At 45.7% G+C, this 15,910-nt stretch overlaps 1 protein-coding gene and 1 long non-coding RNA gene across 3 annotated transcripts in view; one reads left to right on the top strand and one right to left on the bottom strand.

Annotated features, from left to right (window-relative positions):
• PDE6A (phosphodiesterase 6A) overlaps positions 1-15,910 on the top strand; it is a 552,155-nt gene that overhangs the window by 310,962 nt on the left and 225,283 nt on the right. For both annotated transcript variants that reach the window (XM_069651410.1, XM_069651409.1), the window contains exon 2: positions 11,142-11,294. In XM_069651410.1, coding sequence (XP_069507511.1) covers positions 11,142-11,294 — 153 coding nt within the window. The remainder of the gene's footprint in view (positions 1-11,141; positions 11,295-15,910) is intronic.
• The window catches only part of LOC138580686 (uncharacterized), a 226,369-nt gene that overhangs the window by 107,922 nt on the left and 102,537 nt on the right, over positions 1-15,910 (bottom strand). The gene's annotated exons all lie outside the window — the stretch shown is intronic.

Here is a 15,910-nt window from a genome sequence, read left to right as displayed (position 1 = left end):
AGAAGTCTTGTCAGAGGAAATTGAAAAATCCAATCCTATAGACAGAGATACATTACTTCAATACATCAAACGGAGTGATGACATTCCATTATTATTTGTATCAGAATTTTCCAGACAAAGTGTGCATATTTCATGCACAATAAAGATACATTGGAAATGCCTACACCTACACCCTCAACTACTGAAACTATTTCCAAATACAGCAATGATGGCATATAAAAGAGGGGGAAATCTAAGGGATAAGTTAGTGAGGGCAGATAAACCACCATTGGACACACAACAAACTCAACATTCACATGCAGTAATGGCAACAATGTAACAAAAAACAGCACAATCTCACAACCACATACAGGAAGAAAATTGCCCTTAAACATTATGCGACTGCAGCAGATATCCATGTGGGCTACTCTATATTAGCCAGACTTCAGGAACTGCCCGAGAGAGCTGGTTAAAACACAAGTTATACATTCGTACAAACAACAGTAAATCTGCCGTGGCAAGACACTTTAAAAAAAAAGACACTCCACAACATCTCCCAGATGAGGTTCATGATCCTTGAGGTTGTGAGGACCTCTCATGGGGGGGCGGGGAGGGGTGGGAGACAGGACAAGGCAATTGCTACAAAGTGAGATGTACTGGATACATTGGCTGGATGCACTTCACCCGAGAGGTATCAATGAAGGATTTACCCTACATTGTTTCTTGTCAGACATCCACTACCATTTAGATGTGGAAAATACAAGCAATAGGACCTCTACTTTACTTCTCTTGATTTCGATCAGCATTTTATTTTTGTATTTCTTTCTTTTTTTTTTTTGGATAAGAACATTAACTCTCCAATAGATACAGACTATGTCCTTACTACAAAGTTGACCCTGGTTTTCCCCAATATGCTCATAGTTTCATTTATTGTTTCAGAAACATCAGTATACTTAGGGGACATGTTTTAGTTATAATTTACTTTTACCTGTAGGGTTATGTCTGTTTTGATTGTGTTAACTGGACAGAATATTATTGTTTTGACTTCAACACATATGCAGGTATTTGCATGTCTCGATTAGGAGGCACTCCTGAATGTGAATAATAATGTTATGGATACTATTTTTATTTTGGTGAATATATGTGATGAATAAGTAGCACTGTGCAAAAATGGCACAGTCTTTACGACATAATCTGAATAATTACTATGTTAGGAATACAAAGTAATATGATAAGTGGTCAATTATGTGAAATATGTATGTAACATGTATAACACGGCCTTCTCCATTCTCTGGGATAGAGACTCTATCCTCTATTCTTTATACTCTTCGCTTTTTTGATCTACTTTTTGACTCAGTGGTTGCCCTTTATAGAATGTATGGGAGACTACTATTCCCCTTAGTTGTAGATTCACCACCTTTTAGGTCTTCTCTCTACTGTTCCATTTAGTTACCCCCCCTTTACATGGGGGGGGGCACTCAATTCATATTACTTTGGTGTTAGAGTAAGGTCGTAAATATGGGCAGACCCATGTGTAATTATACATTTCATCTTCCTTTAAGTAGGATTCAATTTTTATTAAGCCATAAGCTATAGTTTATGTTTTCATCCCGCACAAGATAGTTGCTCCTATGGATTTGGATTCCATACATCCCTCTCTAAGATAGCAGCTCTGGATCTACTCATTATAATGATTCAAGTTCAATCACAAAGACGCATTGTCCATCTTTGATTTCCATCCCACGCATTAACAGAGAGGAATAAATCTCTTTTGTAAATGATTGACATCAATCTTCTGGGTGCACGCGAGTCTGTGAAGACGCACGATCGAGCGCAGAAATCATTTACTTTAAAGTGACTGGTGACCTCCGTCTATAGAAACGTACTAAAATTACTTCTTAGCGATATGTTCCACACAGGGAACAGTAGTAGGGCCATTAATGTGTGCTCCAATTTCCCTCTTCAGAGCCTGATTGTGGTGAAGCACTTTACCAACTATCACGATACCATAAAAGCGGCGGGTTCACAGGAATGATATACTCTCATTGTTTCTTTTCTCCTGGATATATTTACAACATATGACTGACTACCTGTGGACTATTTAGGTAAAAGCAATATTATATAATCTGCAACATAGGTTGCCATAACAATAGGCATTTATTTAGCCTATAATGTGGCTGTGTATCAATTGTTTTATTATTTATTTTGATAGGTTCACAACTTCAGGTTGGTCTGTTTATGATCAACTCTCTGATTACTTATCTCATTGAACTAATTAGGTATGGTACTTCTGTCACTTAGAGTCTCTGTTGGTGCTAGACTTCTTCTTTATCTTTAAACTATATAGATCTACTGGCTATTGGTTCTTTCAACACTCAGTTGCTGCTTTATGAACACATATAGGGTGTTATATATGCATGGTTTTGGGGACCTTCTCTGGCATACTTTTGCTTTTGCTTGAACCCCAGAGATGGAGAGCATATCTGGTGTAGATATATGACTCACATAAATATAAATATGTACTCCTGTGGTATTAAACCTTTATTTAGGTATTTTACGAGATATCTAGTGAGATATTGTTCATTTGTGTTTACAGTTGTCATTCACTACTGCAGAAGGGGTTGTTACCGCGAAACGCATAGAGCTCTGTTCATCAAAATTAAAAGAAGTCTACACAAGATCTTTAAGCCTGATGTGAGAATTTGTTTCTGAATGGCATTGATATAATATACTAATTGTTGGTTGTTTCTACAGCACAAAGGTTTGCAGGGGACAAGGGAGTCCTACGATTAGGACATCATTGTTTGCATATTTATGACAACCTCATGTCAGGGTTGTGTTACCTCCCCTGCACCCACATTTGTGTTTGAAATTGTATAAGTGTGCATTATCATAACGATATGAAGAGTAGGTGTGCACTGGACAAATATATTCTGTTTTGCACTGTGGCTAAGTAGGTAGGAAGTAACATCTAGGGGTGGTAGGAAAGGAGTGGGCATGGGAATTGGTGGGATCGCGCTTTATAACCTCAGAGTGACGTTGGGCAATGGGGTGAGTGTTGTAGCGTATAGCATTATAGCAGCAGCCGTGTGATTCATGGTGAGTATTGCGGGGGGGCGGTCTTTAGGGGAGGAAGGGATGTTGTGTGCTGCAGGCTCACGGATGCCAGGATCTTGGGTAATGTGGCTTGTGAGAGTGTGCAGGTATCCTGGGACGATGGTAGGGCAGCCATTGATAGTGGAAAGGAAGTGTAAGAGAGCGGCAGGGGCACTCTTAGCAGCCACCCCGGTTACCAGCAAGAGGATACCTGGGCCCCAACAAATCCCCACCTCATGATTGGAGGACTCTACCATATGACAAAGTTTACTGTCTTTATCATCCAACAAAAATGACAGGGATCACACTAGAACAGCACATTGTTTCCAGAGCTCTCATCCTCCAAACGTGTGTCGCACCATTTTAACCATGATTGACATCATAAAAACAAATTACATCCTCCAAATCCTATCAGGGATGGGGATTGCTCAGTTTCAGGAAACTACATACATGATATACAGGGATTACTTTCGTTATTGTATCACCATGTCTGGTGGCTCCTACTAGGAGCACCTCTACAGGTAACAAACACAAAGTTGCTTGAATGTGTAGAAACTATTGATCACTGCAACATAATATGTCTTAAGCGTGAGAGGTGGCTACAGATTGGGTAAAATGTGTCTTCTCAGCCTTGGGACCCTGGACAGCTACCATACTTAGTGGACCTTTTCAAGGCGATAGGAACAATCATGAAGGTGCTGTGTGCCCCCTCTATCTTGCCATCTCTCATCACCTAAGCCTTGAAAGAGTACACCCAGTTATGAACCTGTGCAGCAATTGAATCTTTCCACCTCTGGTTTGATGGGAACAGCTTCCCTCCATCTAACTCGAGTGAGTAGGAATTGTCCTATCCTTCGAGGTCACGTGTGTAGAGACCACGGAATGGAGCTCTCTTGATTGCAATTAGGAGAGTTTTAAACCAAAACCCTTGCAGGTGTGTTATCGTCTTGGTAAAATGGAAAATTTCTGTCTCTGCTCGTCCTCGGCTAGGATGTGTACCGTGTCTGTGCTGGAAGCTCCGTCTGCCCACATTCAGCTGAATCAAGCTGTCAGCCCTTCCTTGTATTCGGAGCCTGTCTTACCGTCCCCATTCACTTAAGTGCACCTATAGCTTCCATATTTGTTCTTATGGCTCTCCATGTTAGTCGCAATCGTACATTTGCAAGCTGGATATATGTTGAGAACTTGCTGTTTCTGCTTTAGCAAAGGATATATATGTGTGTCAGTCATCTATCTGCGTGAGTCATACGCATTTGTTTTGTGTCTATCTGCGAGAAACTAATGTATGTTCGTGTAGCTTCGTGCATGGATGCCTATATGCTTAATTTCTATGGGCACCTACGTCATGATGTCTGTGATGCTGTCATTAGTTTTCACGGTTGCAGTCAGTCAACTTGTTTGATCAATTGCAACTCTATCTCCTCCATTTCATCGATCGGGTATGGATTGAATGGCTGTTTGAGCGAGTAACGTTTCTCACATCTTTGATACATCAACAATGGTGATGAAGGGCCCAAGAGTGATGTGCATCTATCATTTCTCTGCCTTCGAGCTGCTAGTCCGGTAGGGGTCAAGTGGGCCACATTTGGACCTTCATCTTCTGAAGCAGGTGGAGGGATGTGGTTGCGGCTTCAAGGAGAGACTGGGGGATGAGAGGTAGCGCTCATCTTACAGTAATGTTGCGTGACCGCTGATGATGAAGTAGGACCATTGCCATCATTCTTGATATGGGCTAGGTGAATTTGCTTGTTGAAGGGCACGGCTTATACGTCCGTGCACAGTCAAGCACAGACAACCGTCAGCCTTTGCTCTGGGCCTTTGCTCTGGGGCCAACGGGCAGATCCTGCCAGCTCTGCTTGCGGGCCTGCAATTGGTCAAAATGTTGCTAATCAGGGCCCAACAAACTCAGAGGCTTGGCTGGGGCTGCAGAGGAGGGCAGGGGCTGGCAGATGGCGGTGGCCATCTTTTGTGGATGAAATCTTCATTTGTAGACCTGCACACCTCAGTAATGTTCAGGTGGAGGGGGTCCATGAGGCAGATTGAGGCCTCAGTAGCATGCACACAAGGATTTTGTGAAAGCTTCACGACTCTTCCATCCCCCACACACATAGACCTACTAGTATGCCACAGTCATCAGAACACATTGCACCCATTAAAGCAACCCTACACAAACATTGAATCACGTCAAACGGTCTAGAAGATGGCAAGGCACAACAATAACTTTATGGATTATGAGGTTTAAGGCAATCCTGACCTGAAACAACACCACCAAACATGCTCTGCAACAGGCATGCTTATCCATTTTCTCAAACACATCCAAACACAGCATAGCCATACATGGCAATACAGCGTCTACACACAGGATCATGCAGACAGTTCATGATTAATAAAGGGAAATCACACAACATCATGCATAGATTACTTGGGCACTCAAATCAACTGTACACAAGGGCACACACATCCATATCCATATTGTTACTGTGTCCAATGAAGTCCAAAAGAGATCCCCACTAATAGCTCATAAAGCAGAAATCACCCTGTACACCCAAACACATCACCTAGCATTTGCAGTACCTGAAAACAAGACATATGACCAAACTTAGTTTCTATATCTTAGTGTCCTATCCTTCTGATCAGGACAATTGCAAAGTGTGGCTCCTTTTGAATCAATTCTAATACTGATCATGTGTGGAGTCCCACAGGGGTCATCTGTCAGCCCTTTGCTCTTTATCCTTTATTTGAAGCCCTCTGGCTGATTTGATATGCTTCTTCAGCATAATTTCATTTGTATGCCAATGACACACAGTTTGTCCTTCTTCTGGATGACAGATGAGGAGTGACTCTGAGACGTTTTGAAACATACCTAGGGAAGGCTACCACTGGATGGATCAGAATCGTCTTAAATTCAATGCCAATAAAACCAAAGTGCCTTTCTAAACCAATCCTGCAGTGGACTCTCACGTGCTAATTACCTCTAAATCTTGCTGGACTGAGGCATGGGGTGTTAATCTTGCTTGTGACCCCCAGCACTATGATCAGTGTGAAATCTGAGTGTTTCTGTTGACTCAAGATTATCTCTTGACCAACAGGTCAGTCAGGTCTCTAATTCCTGTGTTTTTGTATTTGCAAACCTTGCATCACTTCGTAGACTTTTTCTCTTTATTCACAAGAGGCAGCTGATAAATGCATTTATTACCAGCAGTCAGCTTGACTTTTTCAATTCTATCTATTCAGGACTTTCAGCTGACTCTGCATAGGTTGCAGATCATATGGGATGCAGCTGCCCACCTTTTGTCTGGAGCAGGACATAGGGACAATATTTCTTCCATATTGTGTCAGTTACACTGGTTACCAAAGAGTATCCGGAGGTAATACCAGGTATGTATGGGCACTTAGGTTTGAGGATGTGTGTGCAGTGACTTAAGAAACAGTGTAACAGCTGCAGATTCTGGCACTGCTAGGCTAACCTCTGCCTACATACCTAACAATAAACCAAAAGCTTGTGTGCCAGTATCGATGCGCTTGTAAAGGCAACAGAATGTATCAACCATTTGCTGTATCTCTGTAAGCGCACAAATTCAGCATGAAATCGATGGATAAGTGAACATTTTTATATTTTTATTTTGCTCCTCTGTAGCGATTTTGCCCTTTTGCCAACATGTGTTTCGACCTCTGTGGTCTTTCTCAAGGGAAAGTTCAAAATTAATGACAAGGTGTCACTCAAAATTATACGACTTGGGGTATCGATGTGCCAAAATGCAATTGGGTGGCTGAATGCCAAGGTGCAGTGAACTGTCTGACTGCCAAATAACAAGATATGCACTGTGGTAGTGTCTAATCCTTGTTCTTCTGCTAGTATGTCCTCAAAAGTCAAACTTCCCTCAATGTTGTATCCTCCAAGTCCGAATTCTAATAAATATTGTTCTCTAGTTTCAGGCTCAATGTTCCAGTCTACGTCTGGCAACCACATGTAGATATCTACGCGCGGATGCCAGACAGAGGCAGGGTCCTGCACTGCCAGGAATCCAACAGGAACTAGAGAGCAATATTCTTTATAATTCGGACTTAGAGGGCTAAATTGCCTCTTTTACATAACTGTTGTTGTTTCAAGGATGGCACAAGTGTCTATTTATACAACTGTTTCAAGGATGGCTTCCTGGTATACTCCATTGGCAGGAATTCTTCAGGAGACTCGTTAGATCCCCTTGTAGACTCTCATGCAGGTATCTTTTCACAATTTTCTCTTTGTTTCACAGTATAACACAGTCATACTCCTGAACTGGCTATACTTCATTGACTTTAAATCCTACTTGTCCCAAGCTTCCCCATATCGACCTCTCACGTATGAAGACTTGTTCAACTTTGGTCTTTCAACTTCTTCACCAGTATTCATTTGCTTATGGCCTATGGCAATGATTGGTCCGACTTTCCTCATATGGACTTCTCGTATATGGAAACTTGCGCATTTTTTGATTTTCAGCTTCTTTGTTAACATTCATCTGCTTGTGATAACATTTGTTCCAGCTTTCCCCATATTGACATTTCAGGCATGAGGAATTGTGCAAATTCTGTCTCTTTAATTTACTTGATCGGTAGTCAAAATACCCTTTTAATTGGTCATGTGCCTGTCGGTACGCTCCAGGGTTCCCACCATCACTGGACCAATTCACTGGTGTCTCATAGTTTTTCTGACCAGTGGCACGTTGCTGTGGCGAATTTGCAATTCGGGAATGGCATTTCCCGCCTTGTGAAACCTCTTTTAACTCTTCCGCCAGCCTCACATTCACTTTCCAGTAAATTTGCAGCTGTTCGGCTCAACCGTGTCATTGACAGCCTCTCTGCTGCTGCTGGTTCTTTCGAGATTCTTCCCTGGAGCCAGCCATGCTCCTCCGGATCTTTTGCCCTCTGGTAAGAAATGCTGACAAGCAGCAGATTGAACGCTCCTGCCTGCTTCAGCAAAGTCCACTCCCGTGTGGCTGACGTTCCTTGGTCTTGTGGGAGGAGCTCATCACCGGGGATTCTGTGATGAGACTGCATGATTCATCATTTTGCTCACTCAAAGACCTGTGTCCCCAGGGGGCATAGGGAGACCGCCCAATGGATGCCTTCTCTAAGCAGAGTGCAAGTATAGCAATGAAAGAATTGGGGTAAAAATATGCATTTTCAATTGGAAATTGGGTTAATACCCAAACCCACACAAAGAGAACCCCATCACTATTTAAACCACTTCATAGTATGTTAGGGTACGATCGCTGCTCCGTCACTCCTACGGTACCCTCAGAGAGGGCAACCCATAAAAGGCAGACACCAGCAGGCACCACAGTGCCACTCCTCCAGACCGCCGCCAATCCCAAGAAATGATATAAATAGCAGATGTTGTGCTTTGTTTGATTGAGTTTTTATTTGTATATATTACCACCTTTAAAATATTTTCGAGTACTTTGAGACACTGCAGCATGTTGCACTGACAGGAAGAGCCCGACACAACTAAACCCCATGCAACAAATCATTTTGTAGGTGGCTGGCATTGAGGACCCTCTCAAGCGAGGGTAGGAGTTGATTTGCAAAATCCCCACTAATTACTCCGCCCTGTGCATGTCCTCCTGGCAGCCCCCCTTACCCTGTCATTTTCTTTTTGGGGGTTCCACTGATGTTAGGATGTCTAGGCCCCTTTAAAGCCGAGTTAGGCTCTTCTGGGAATCCTCTGCATACACAGCTTCTTCCAACCGCGCACCCCGTGCGACAGTTTCCTGCTTGTTTAAAAATAGTTGCTGCTGGGTAGAAAGGAAAAAAGTCCTCTTGTGCACACTTTTTGAAAGCCCATCCACATTTTGCTTGTCTAATTGGTGTCCTGGCTATTTTTCGCCAAGGAAACCTACCCAGGTCTCAGTGGGGGTGCAACTCCTATATGTCTGGTCCTTTCAGTCCCCTTAAAAAACCAAAAGGTGGGGGCTACTGCCAAGTTGTCCCTTTGTATCCATAGGTCATTATGCTGACCAAGACAGTTGTACTGGTTCTGGTCTTAAAATTGCGGCTGTATGAGTTGTAGCGGTTTTGGTTCATAGAAATACTTTTTCCCCAAGGAGACTTACAAAAGGGTACCTCTAGTGTTGTGAATTCTAATTACCAGTCAACTGTAATTAGTTGCCCTCGTGGGTGATGGGGAAGAGACCAGGGACGACCATGTACGGTCATGTTCCTGTACTGGCAAGTGGTTGTGAGCTCACAAAAGAATGTGTAAGTTTACCTCACGCAATGGGAGAATTGCTCATGGCCAACGCGTTTGTCCTGGAAGCAAGACAACACATAGCAACACAGGTTTGAATCTGGGGCTTGTGCTGGGGCTTGTGCTTCGAAACTGGTCCCCGGTATTAAGCGCATTATAAAAGAGCAATTATAATGTGCAGCTTCTGCCTCTCTGAGATCTGTCTGCAATCCACATTACTTCTGTTTGCCCGTGGAATGCCTATGAACCTTTGTGTGAGGTGGTCAGCGCAGGTTGGCTGGCATGCCAGATCATGTATGTGTATGGATGATTGGTGGTTTAGGGTTACCTTGTTCCTTACAATTTATCATAAACTCTGACACTCTGCTCTCAGAACTTTGTCAACTGGAGGGATTCTATACTGAAGCATCCAAGAGAAGTCTTGAACTAGGGACAACAGGGGGAGCTCCACAGCAGCATCTTTTTTGACTCTAAAACTCCAACAGCGAAGCTCTGCCTTCCTACCAACCAGAAGGAGCTCTGTGTGGTGCTAAGATGTAGTTCAATTCTTCACTTGTTGCTTGAAATGTGGAACAGTCTACCACAATCCCTTGCTATCCAAACATGGCTGTACCTTTGCTGGAACCTTTGCTGGACCCTTTGCTCGATGAAGCATCTGTGCAATGGGAACGTGGCTGCTTCTGAACCACAACCATTGGCATTTACGCCAAAGGCTAACCATTGCTGGTTCTCTGGTCTGCCCTCACTGAGCCGCTGTTTCAATGCCTGAATTTCTTAATGGGGTCCATCTGACAACAACAAGGCATCTTGGTTTGGGGTTCTGTGGCTGGAAAACCAGGACCGCCTTGGTTGCTGATCCAGGGGCACCACTCTGCTCCTGGTTTTCTTCATCAGTATCTTCTGGTGGGGATCCTCCGACTCACCAATTAAGGTGTATTGTGTTCGTCCATGGATGTAGGGCTCCTGGCTGAACTAGTCCATCCAGAACTGTGTCTTTCCCTAAAGGTGACCTTTTCAATCCCCTGTACAGGGGCTTTGTCGGTATAAATCTTGTGCTGGACTGCATCTATCAAGCCGTCTTGGTGTCTTCTTTGGATTCAAACTGTTTACAAGTTCCCATGTGCAGACCTGCTACTTAGCTCCATAGGACCTTGGGTTAATTGTGTGTATATGTGCCTTGCGACAAGCCGAGTTCCACCTAAAGGACCTGAATATTCTATGGTCCTGTGAGAACACGTTCTGTATTTGTATCCATATTCTCAAAATGTATTTTTAAATGTATAGTTCTTTGTATATGTTGTAGTTAATAGAGATGCACATCTTTATTATACAAAGAATATAGTTTTACATATTTATCTGTGGATATTTCCCTAATGTGTGATAATTAATGCATCGTTGTACTGGTTGCTCATGCGATGGAACCCTGCTACGTTGCTCCTTCTGAAGGGTTGTCCTGACTGCTCATGCGATGGAACCCTGCTGGGGGTCAGGAACTTATCAAGTAAACAGTCTGTTAGAGTAGAGTGATATAGCTGGACCCCAGAAATAGAGATGAAAAAATGTCCCTAACAATGGTGAACCCTGAATGTGTTGTTGGGGGTGGTGGTCTTTACATGAGAAAGTGCATGGCGGAGCTAGTTCCAAGTCTGCTACAGTGGGGGGAAGACACCATATTAGAAAAAAACTATTAGCTCCCAGAGCAGACAGAAAAAAAAGGAATTGATAGCACGATTCCTCTTAGACTACATTTAGCAACCATGCTTAACCATATTCTATTGCTGTATTTGAATTCTCCAGAGACAGTGACCTTAAACTATGCCTTTGATGTCCTCCTCTGTAGGAAACACACTTCTGCAGTTTCGTAGATAATCTCACCGCGTACCAGACAAAGAGCATACTGGCAGCCCCCGTCTTGAATGGCAAAGATGTGGTAGCGGTCATAATGGCAGTTAATAAAATGGACGGATCGTGTTTTTCGGCCAAAGATGAAGAGGTAAGACACACACAAGATACATCCAATGCACACAGTCTGTGTTCCTGTTTTAAATCCTTACAGAAAGGAATGGGTAAACAGGTCTAATATCAGGTTTAGATAGTGGTAATTCTTAGCATAAGGTTCATGTAAAGATTATTTAAGAATTAGTGTTTAAATTAATGATATTATATGATGTTATATGAGTTATTGGTAACTTGCAAGCTAGGATTCTCATCAGCACCCATCACATATATTTATTTGTGTTATCAATATTTCTTTGATTAAAAAATGTGTTTTTACTCTGCCTACTCTTTGGAAAATAATGTTTGTTCTATGTGATTCTTAGATAGATAAAACAGATAATCTATCACAATATTCTCTCCTTGTGTCCCTGACCCAAGTGCAGGGTGGACTAAAAGTGGGGTAATTGAGCTCTATTGCATGTTTCTTGACACTTTACAACTTAGTCCCTTCTTCAGCTCAATCCCCCTTTAACAAAAAATTGGGACCGAACCCTTTTTTACCCCCATTTCAAAGCCGGCATACTGCTAAATTTAGCATCAATGTTATGTTATTTCAATTTGAATGTTATTGAGTGAGTTAATATTAACTCTAGGTTCACTTTTACATTTAGATTTATTGTTATGCTAATTGTCTGGTCAAATATTAAGTAAGGTTAAAGTAAAGTCCTAAGTGAGGGTTAATGCTACGGTTCAGAGTAATTTTAATGCTAGGATTAATTTTAAATGTAGAGTCTATTAAATGCATTGTTAAAGTCAACACTAAGGTAAATATCACTAGTGCTGCTAGGGCAGACTTAATATTGTGAGTATTATGACTAAGGTTACTTTAGAGCAGAGGTAGTCAAATTGTGGGGTGTAAACCCCCCCCGGACCCCAGCCTGAAATTAAATTCTATATATTTATATATATTTATTTTTTGTAAAAAGGGAGGAAAGTAAAAGCTGGTGTGGGATGTGACATGCACGTCTGTGCATATCCCATCCTGCCATGGCCCCCACCACACTTGCACAGTGTGACAGGGTCAGATTTAGGTTCAGTGGGAGTGGCTGACCCAGGAAATACTCACTGTGGAAGTGCGCTCTCTATCCCTTTCCAGAGAACACACTTCCAGGGTGTTTGAATCCAGTCCCAGCAACGAAACAGGACCAGGATTATATGAGGTAAGGAGGGGGCACTGGGGTTGTTTGTGGAAAGCATCAGGGGAGTATTTTGTTTTTTTTTGGAGCGGATGGGGGAGCCCTGGGGTTGTTTTGGAGCATGTCGGAGTCCCTGTGGTTATTTTGGGTTGTTATTGGAGTGGGTGGGGGAGCACTGAAGTTGTTTTAGGAGCAGACGGGGCCCTGGGATTGTTTGTGGAGTGGGTGGGGGAGCCCTCAGATTGTTTTTGGAGAGGGTGTGGGGCCCTGGGACTATGCAGGATGTGGGTTAGGGGGATCCCAGGGACTATGTAGGGAATGACGAGGGAGAAGCAGGGCATGGGGAGCCCTGGGCAGGGGCGGCTCGTCCATAATGGGTAAAGAGGCATCGACCCAGCGGCCCCATAAACCATTATGGAGGAGCCGAGGAGCCAGCCCAATGAAACACTGAGCGCTCCCTCAGCTGCTTTTCCAGCTGAGTGAGCGCTCATGGGCTGGCTGAACTGTCCAAGAGAAACACTGTTTCCCTTTGACAGTGAGTGAGTTTATGATGATGGGTGCTCATGTGAATGATAGAGTGCTTTCTGTGTGAATGATGTGTAAATGTGTGTGTTTGTGTTGGTCTGTGGAGCTGATTCTGGTGAGGAGGGAGGTTGTACAACAAAAGCCTTTTAAAAATGCCTTTATTGCACAATCTCTCAACCCACCTGCCAAAATCAGCTTTCCTTCGGAGGCGCTTTGGAGCCCATGCGACAGGGATGATATTTTTATACTGGAAATCTATGATAGATGTCCAGTAGAAAATACCATGCCTGCCCCCTCGCCCCACAGCACCTTGCATGCACACATAATCACATTGATTGTGTGAGTGTGTTAGGTGCTGTGGGGCCCACAGGCCAGGGATGGCATCTTTATACTGTTTGAAAACTGCCAATATTCCCCTCCACTTAACGAAATTCACCAGCCGCCACTGGCCCTGGGACTCTGCTGGGAGCGGGGTGGGGGAGCCCAGGGACTGTGCTGGTAGCAGGATGTGGGTGAGTCATAGGATAGTGGTGGCAGCAGGGTGGGGAGAGCCCAGGGTCTGTGGTGGGGCGGGGAGAGCCCAGGGCTAGGAGTGGGATCAGGCAGCCCAGAAACTGTGATGGGAGCAGGTGAGGGAGCCCATGGACTATACTGGGAGTAGGTTGCTGTGACGGCACGCGACAGTTCATAGCCATTTGGACTTACTTTACATTTGGCATTTTAGGGACGGCCTGGCCTGCCCTCATTTTGCTTAGGGTGCCCAAAACGTTTGAATACCTCTGCTATAGAGGTTGTAGCTACAGCTAAGATTCTGGTTAATGCTACGTTTTTGGTTCTAGTAGCCAATAACACTAAATTGGTGTATAATACTCCTGGTTGTTCTCTTTCTTTCTCATACTGCACTCTCTTTCTCTCTCCCTCTCTCTTCCTCATTCTCTCGCTCTCTCGTCTCCATTCTGTAACACCCTCACAGGGTAATTCATAGAAATTCGCACAAAAGTGGCGCACGCGGCTGACGCACAGCGTGCCCGTGCGAATGTCTGCGCCAGCCGCGTGCGCTAAAATTGCTTTCCGCGCACAGCGTATTCATGGATTTTCGCATCCAAAACTAGCCGTGGCGCAGCGTGGCGCAGCGACCCTGCAGCAGCGCCAGTTACGCCCCCAAGAACACCCTCGCGCAAGGAAAAGCCTTCAAAATCCCCACATAATCGCTAAGGGCTGCGCCAACCCTGGACCAGTTTACAGGGCTGGCAAACAGCAAACGCCAAGCGGGGAACGTGTATTTCAGTGGTTCGCGGGAAGTTCCACATGCGATTGTCCTGTGTACGTGTGCATTAGGGGTGCATGGGAAGTAACACACGCAAAAGCAGCAGGGTACGTGTATTCCAGGGGTGCGCGGGAAGTATCACACGCAAAAGCAGCAGGGTACGTGTATCTCAGGGGTGCGCGGGAAGTATCACACACGATTCCATCAGGGTACGTGTATTCCCACGCTAAAACAGCAGGGTACGTGTATTTCAGCGGTGCGCGGGAAGTATCACACGCGATCCCATCAGGGTAGGTGTATTCCAGGAGTGCGCGGGAAGTATCACATGCAAAAACAGCAGGGTACGTGTATTCCAGGGGTGCACGGGAAGTATCACACACGATTCCATCAGGGTATGTGTATTACAGGGGTGCGCGGGGAGCACCACACGTGAATTGCACGTGTGGGTCCTCCCAGGTGTTCCCTCTACACCCTCCACGGCCCCTGCAGGTGGCCCACACCACAGGGGCCTACCCTGCACATGTCCTGCAGGCATCCCCCATCCACCATGGCCATGCCCCCCAGCCAACCCACATGTCACCTTGCACTACTTCCCACCAACGCATGTCCCCCTGCACCCCCAGCCACCAGGGGCAGCCTCCACAAGGCCCCCACTCATGTCTCCCATCACCCCCACCCCCCAGCAGTGCAGGGGCAACTCCACCAGGCCCCCACTCATGTCTCCCATCACCCCCACCCCTCAGCCACCAGGGGCAGCCTCCACCAGGCCCCCACTCATGTCCCCTATTACCCCCACCCCCCAGCAGTGCAGGGGCAGCCTCCACCAGGCCCCCACCCATGTCTCCCATCACCCCCACCCCCCAGCCACCAGGGGCAGCCTCCACCAGGCCCACACTCATGTCCCCTATTACCCCCACCCCCCAGCAGTGCAGGGGCAGCCTCCACCAGGCCCCCACTCATGTCCAACTCATGTCTCCCTGCACCCCCAGCCACCAGGGGCAGCCTCCACCAGGCCCCCACCCATGTCTCCCATCACCCCCACCCCCAGCAGTGCAGGGGCAGCCTCCACCACGCCCCCACCCATGTCTCCCATCACCCCCACCCTCCAGCAGTGCAGGGGCAGCCTCCACCAGGCCCCCACTCATGTCTCCCATCACCCCCACCCCCCAGCCACCAGGGGCAGCCTCCACCAGGACCCCACTCATGTCCCCTATTATCCCCACCCCACAGCAGTGCAGGGGCAGCCTCCACCAGGCCCCCACTCATGTCCAACTCATGTCTCCCTGCACCCCCACCCCCCAGCCACCAGGGGCAGCCTCCACCAGGCCCCCACCCATGTCTCCCATCACCCCCAACCCCCAGCAGTGCAGGGGAAGTCTCCACCAGGCCCCCACCCATGTCTCCCATCACCCCCACCCCCCAGCAGTGCAGGGGCAGCCTCCACCAGGCCCGCACTCACGTCTCCCAGCCAACATGTCACCACAATGTAGATCCCTGGCCCTTATGGTCAGCCTCCAAATGGCTGACACCCACCCGAGGATTGCATCCACCCACTTAGAAATTGCAAAAACATGACAGAAGCCCAATTGCAAGTTTTGAAATGAACACATGTCCCTCACATACACCCAATGGGTGTCAGTGAATGTCAAGACCCATATCATGATATGCATGAAACCAATGAGA

The sequence above is a fragment of the Ambystoma mexicanum genome, chromosome 3p (genome assembly GCF_040938575.1).
Source record: "Ambystoma mexicanum isolate Mex_15411 chromosome 3p, UKY_AmexF1_1, whole genome shotgun sequence".
Taxonomy (NCBI): Eukaryota; Metazoa; Chordata; class Amphibia; order Caudata; family Ambystomatidae; genus Ambystoma; species Ambystoma mexicanum.
The sequence above is the reverse complement of the archived record's forward strand: the minus strand, read 5'-3'. Positions and strand labels throughout refer to the sequence as shown.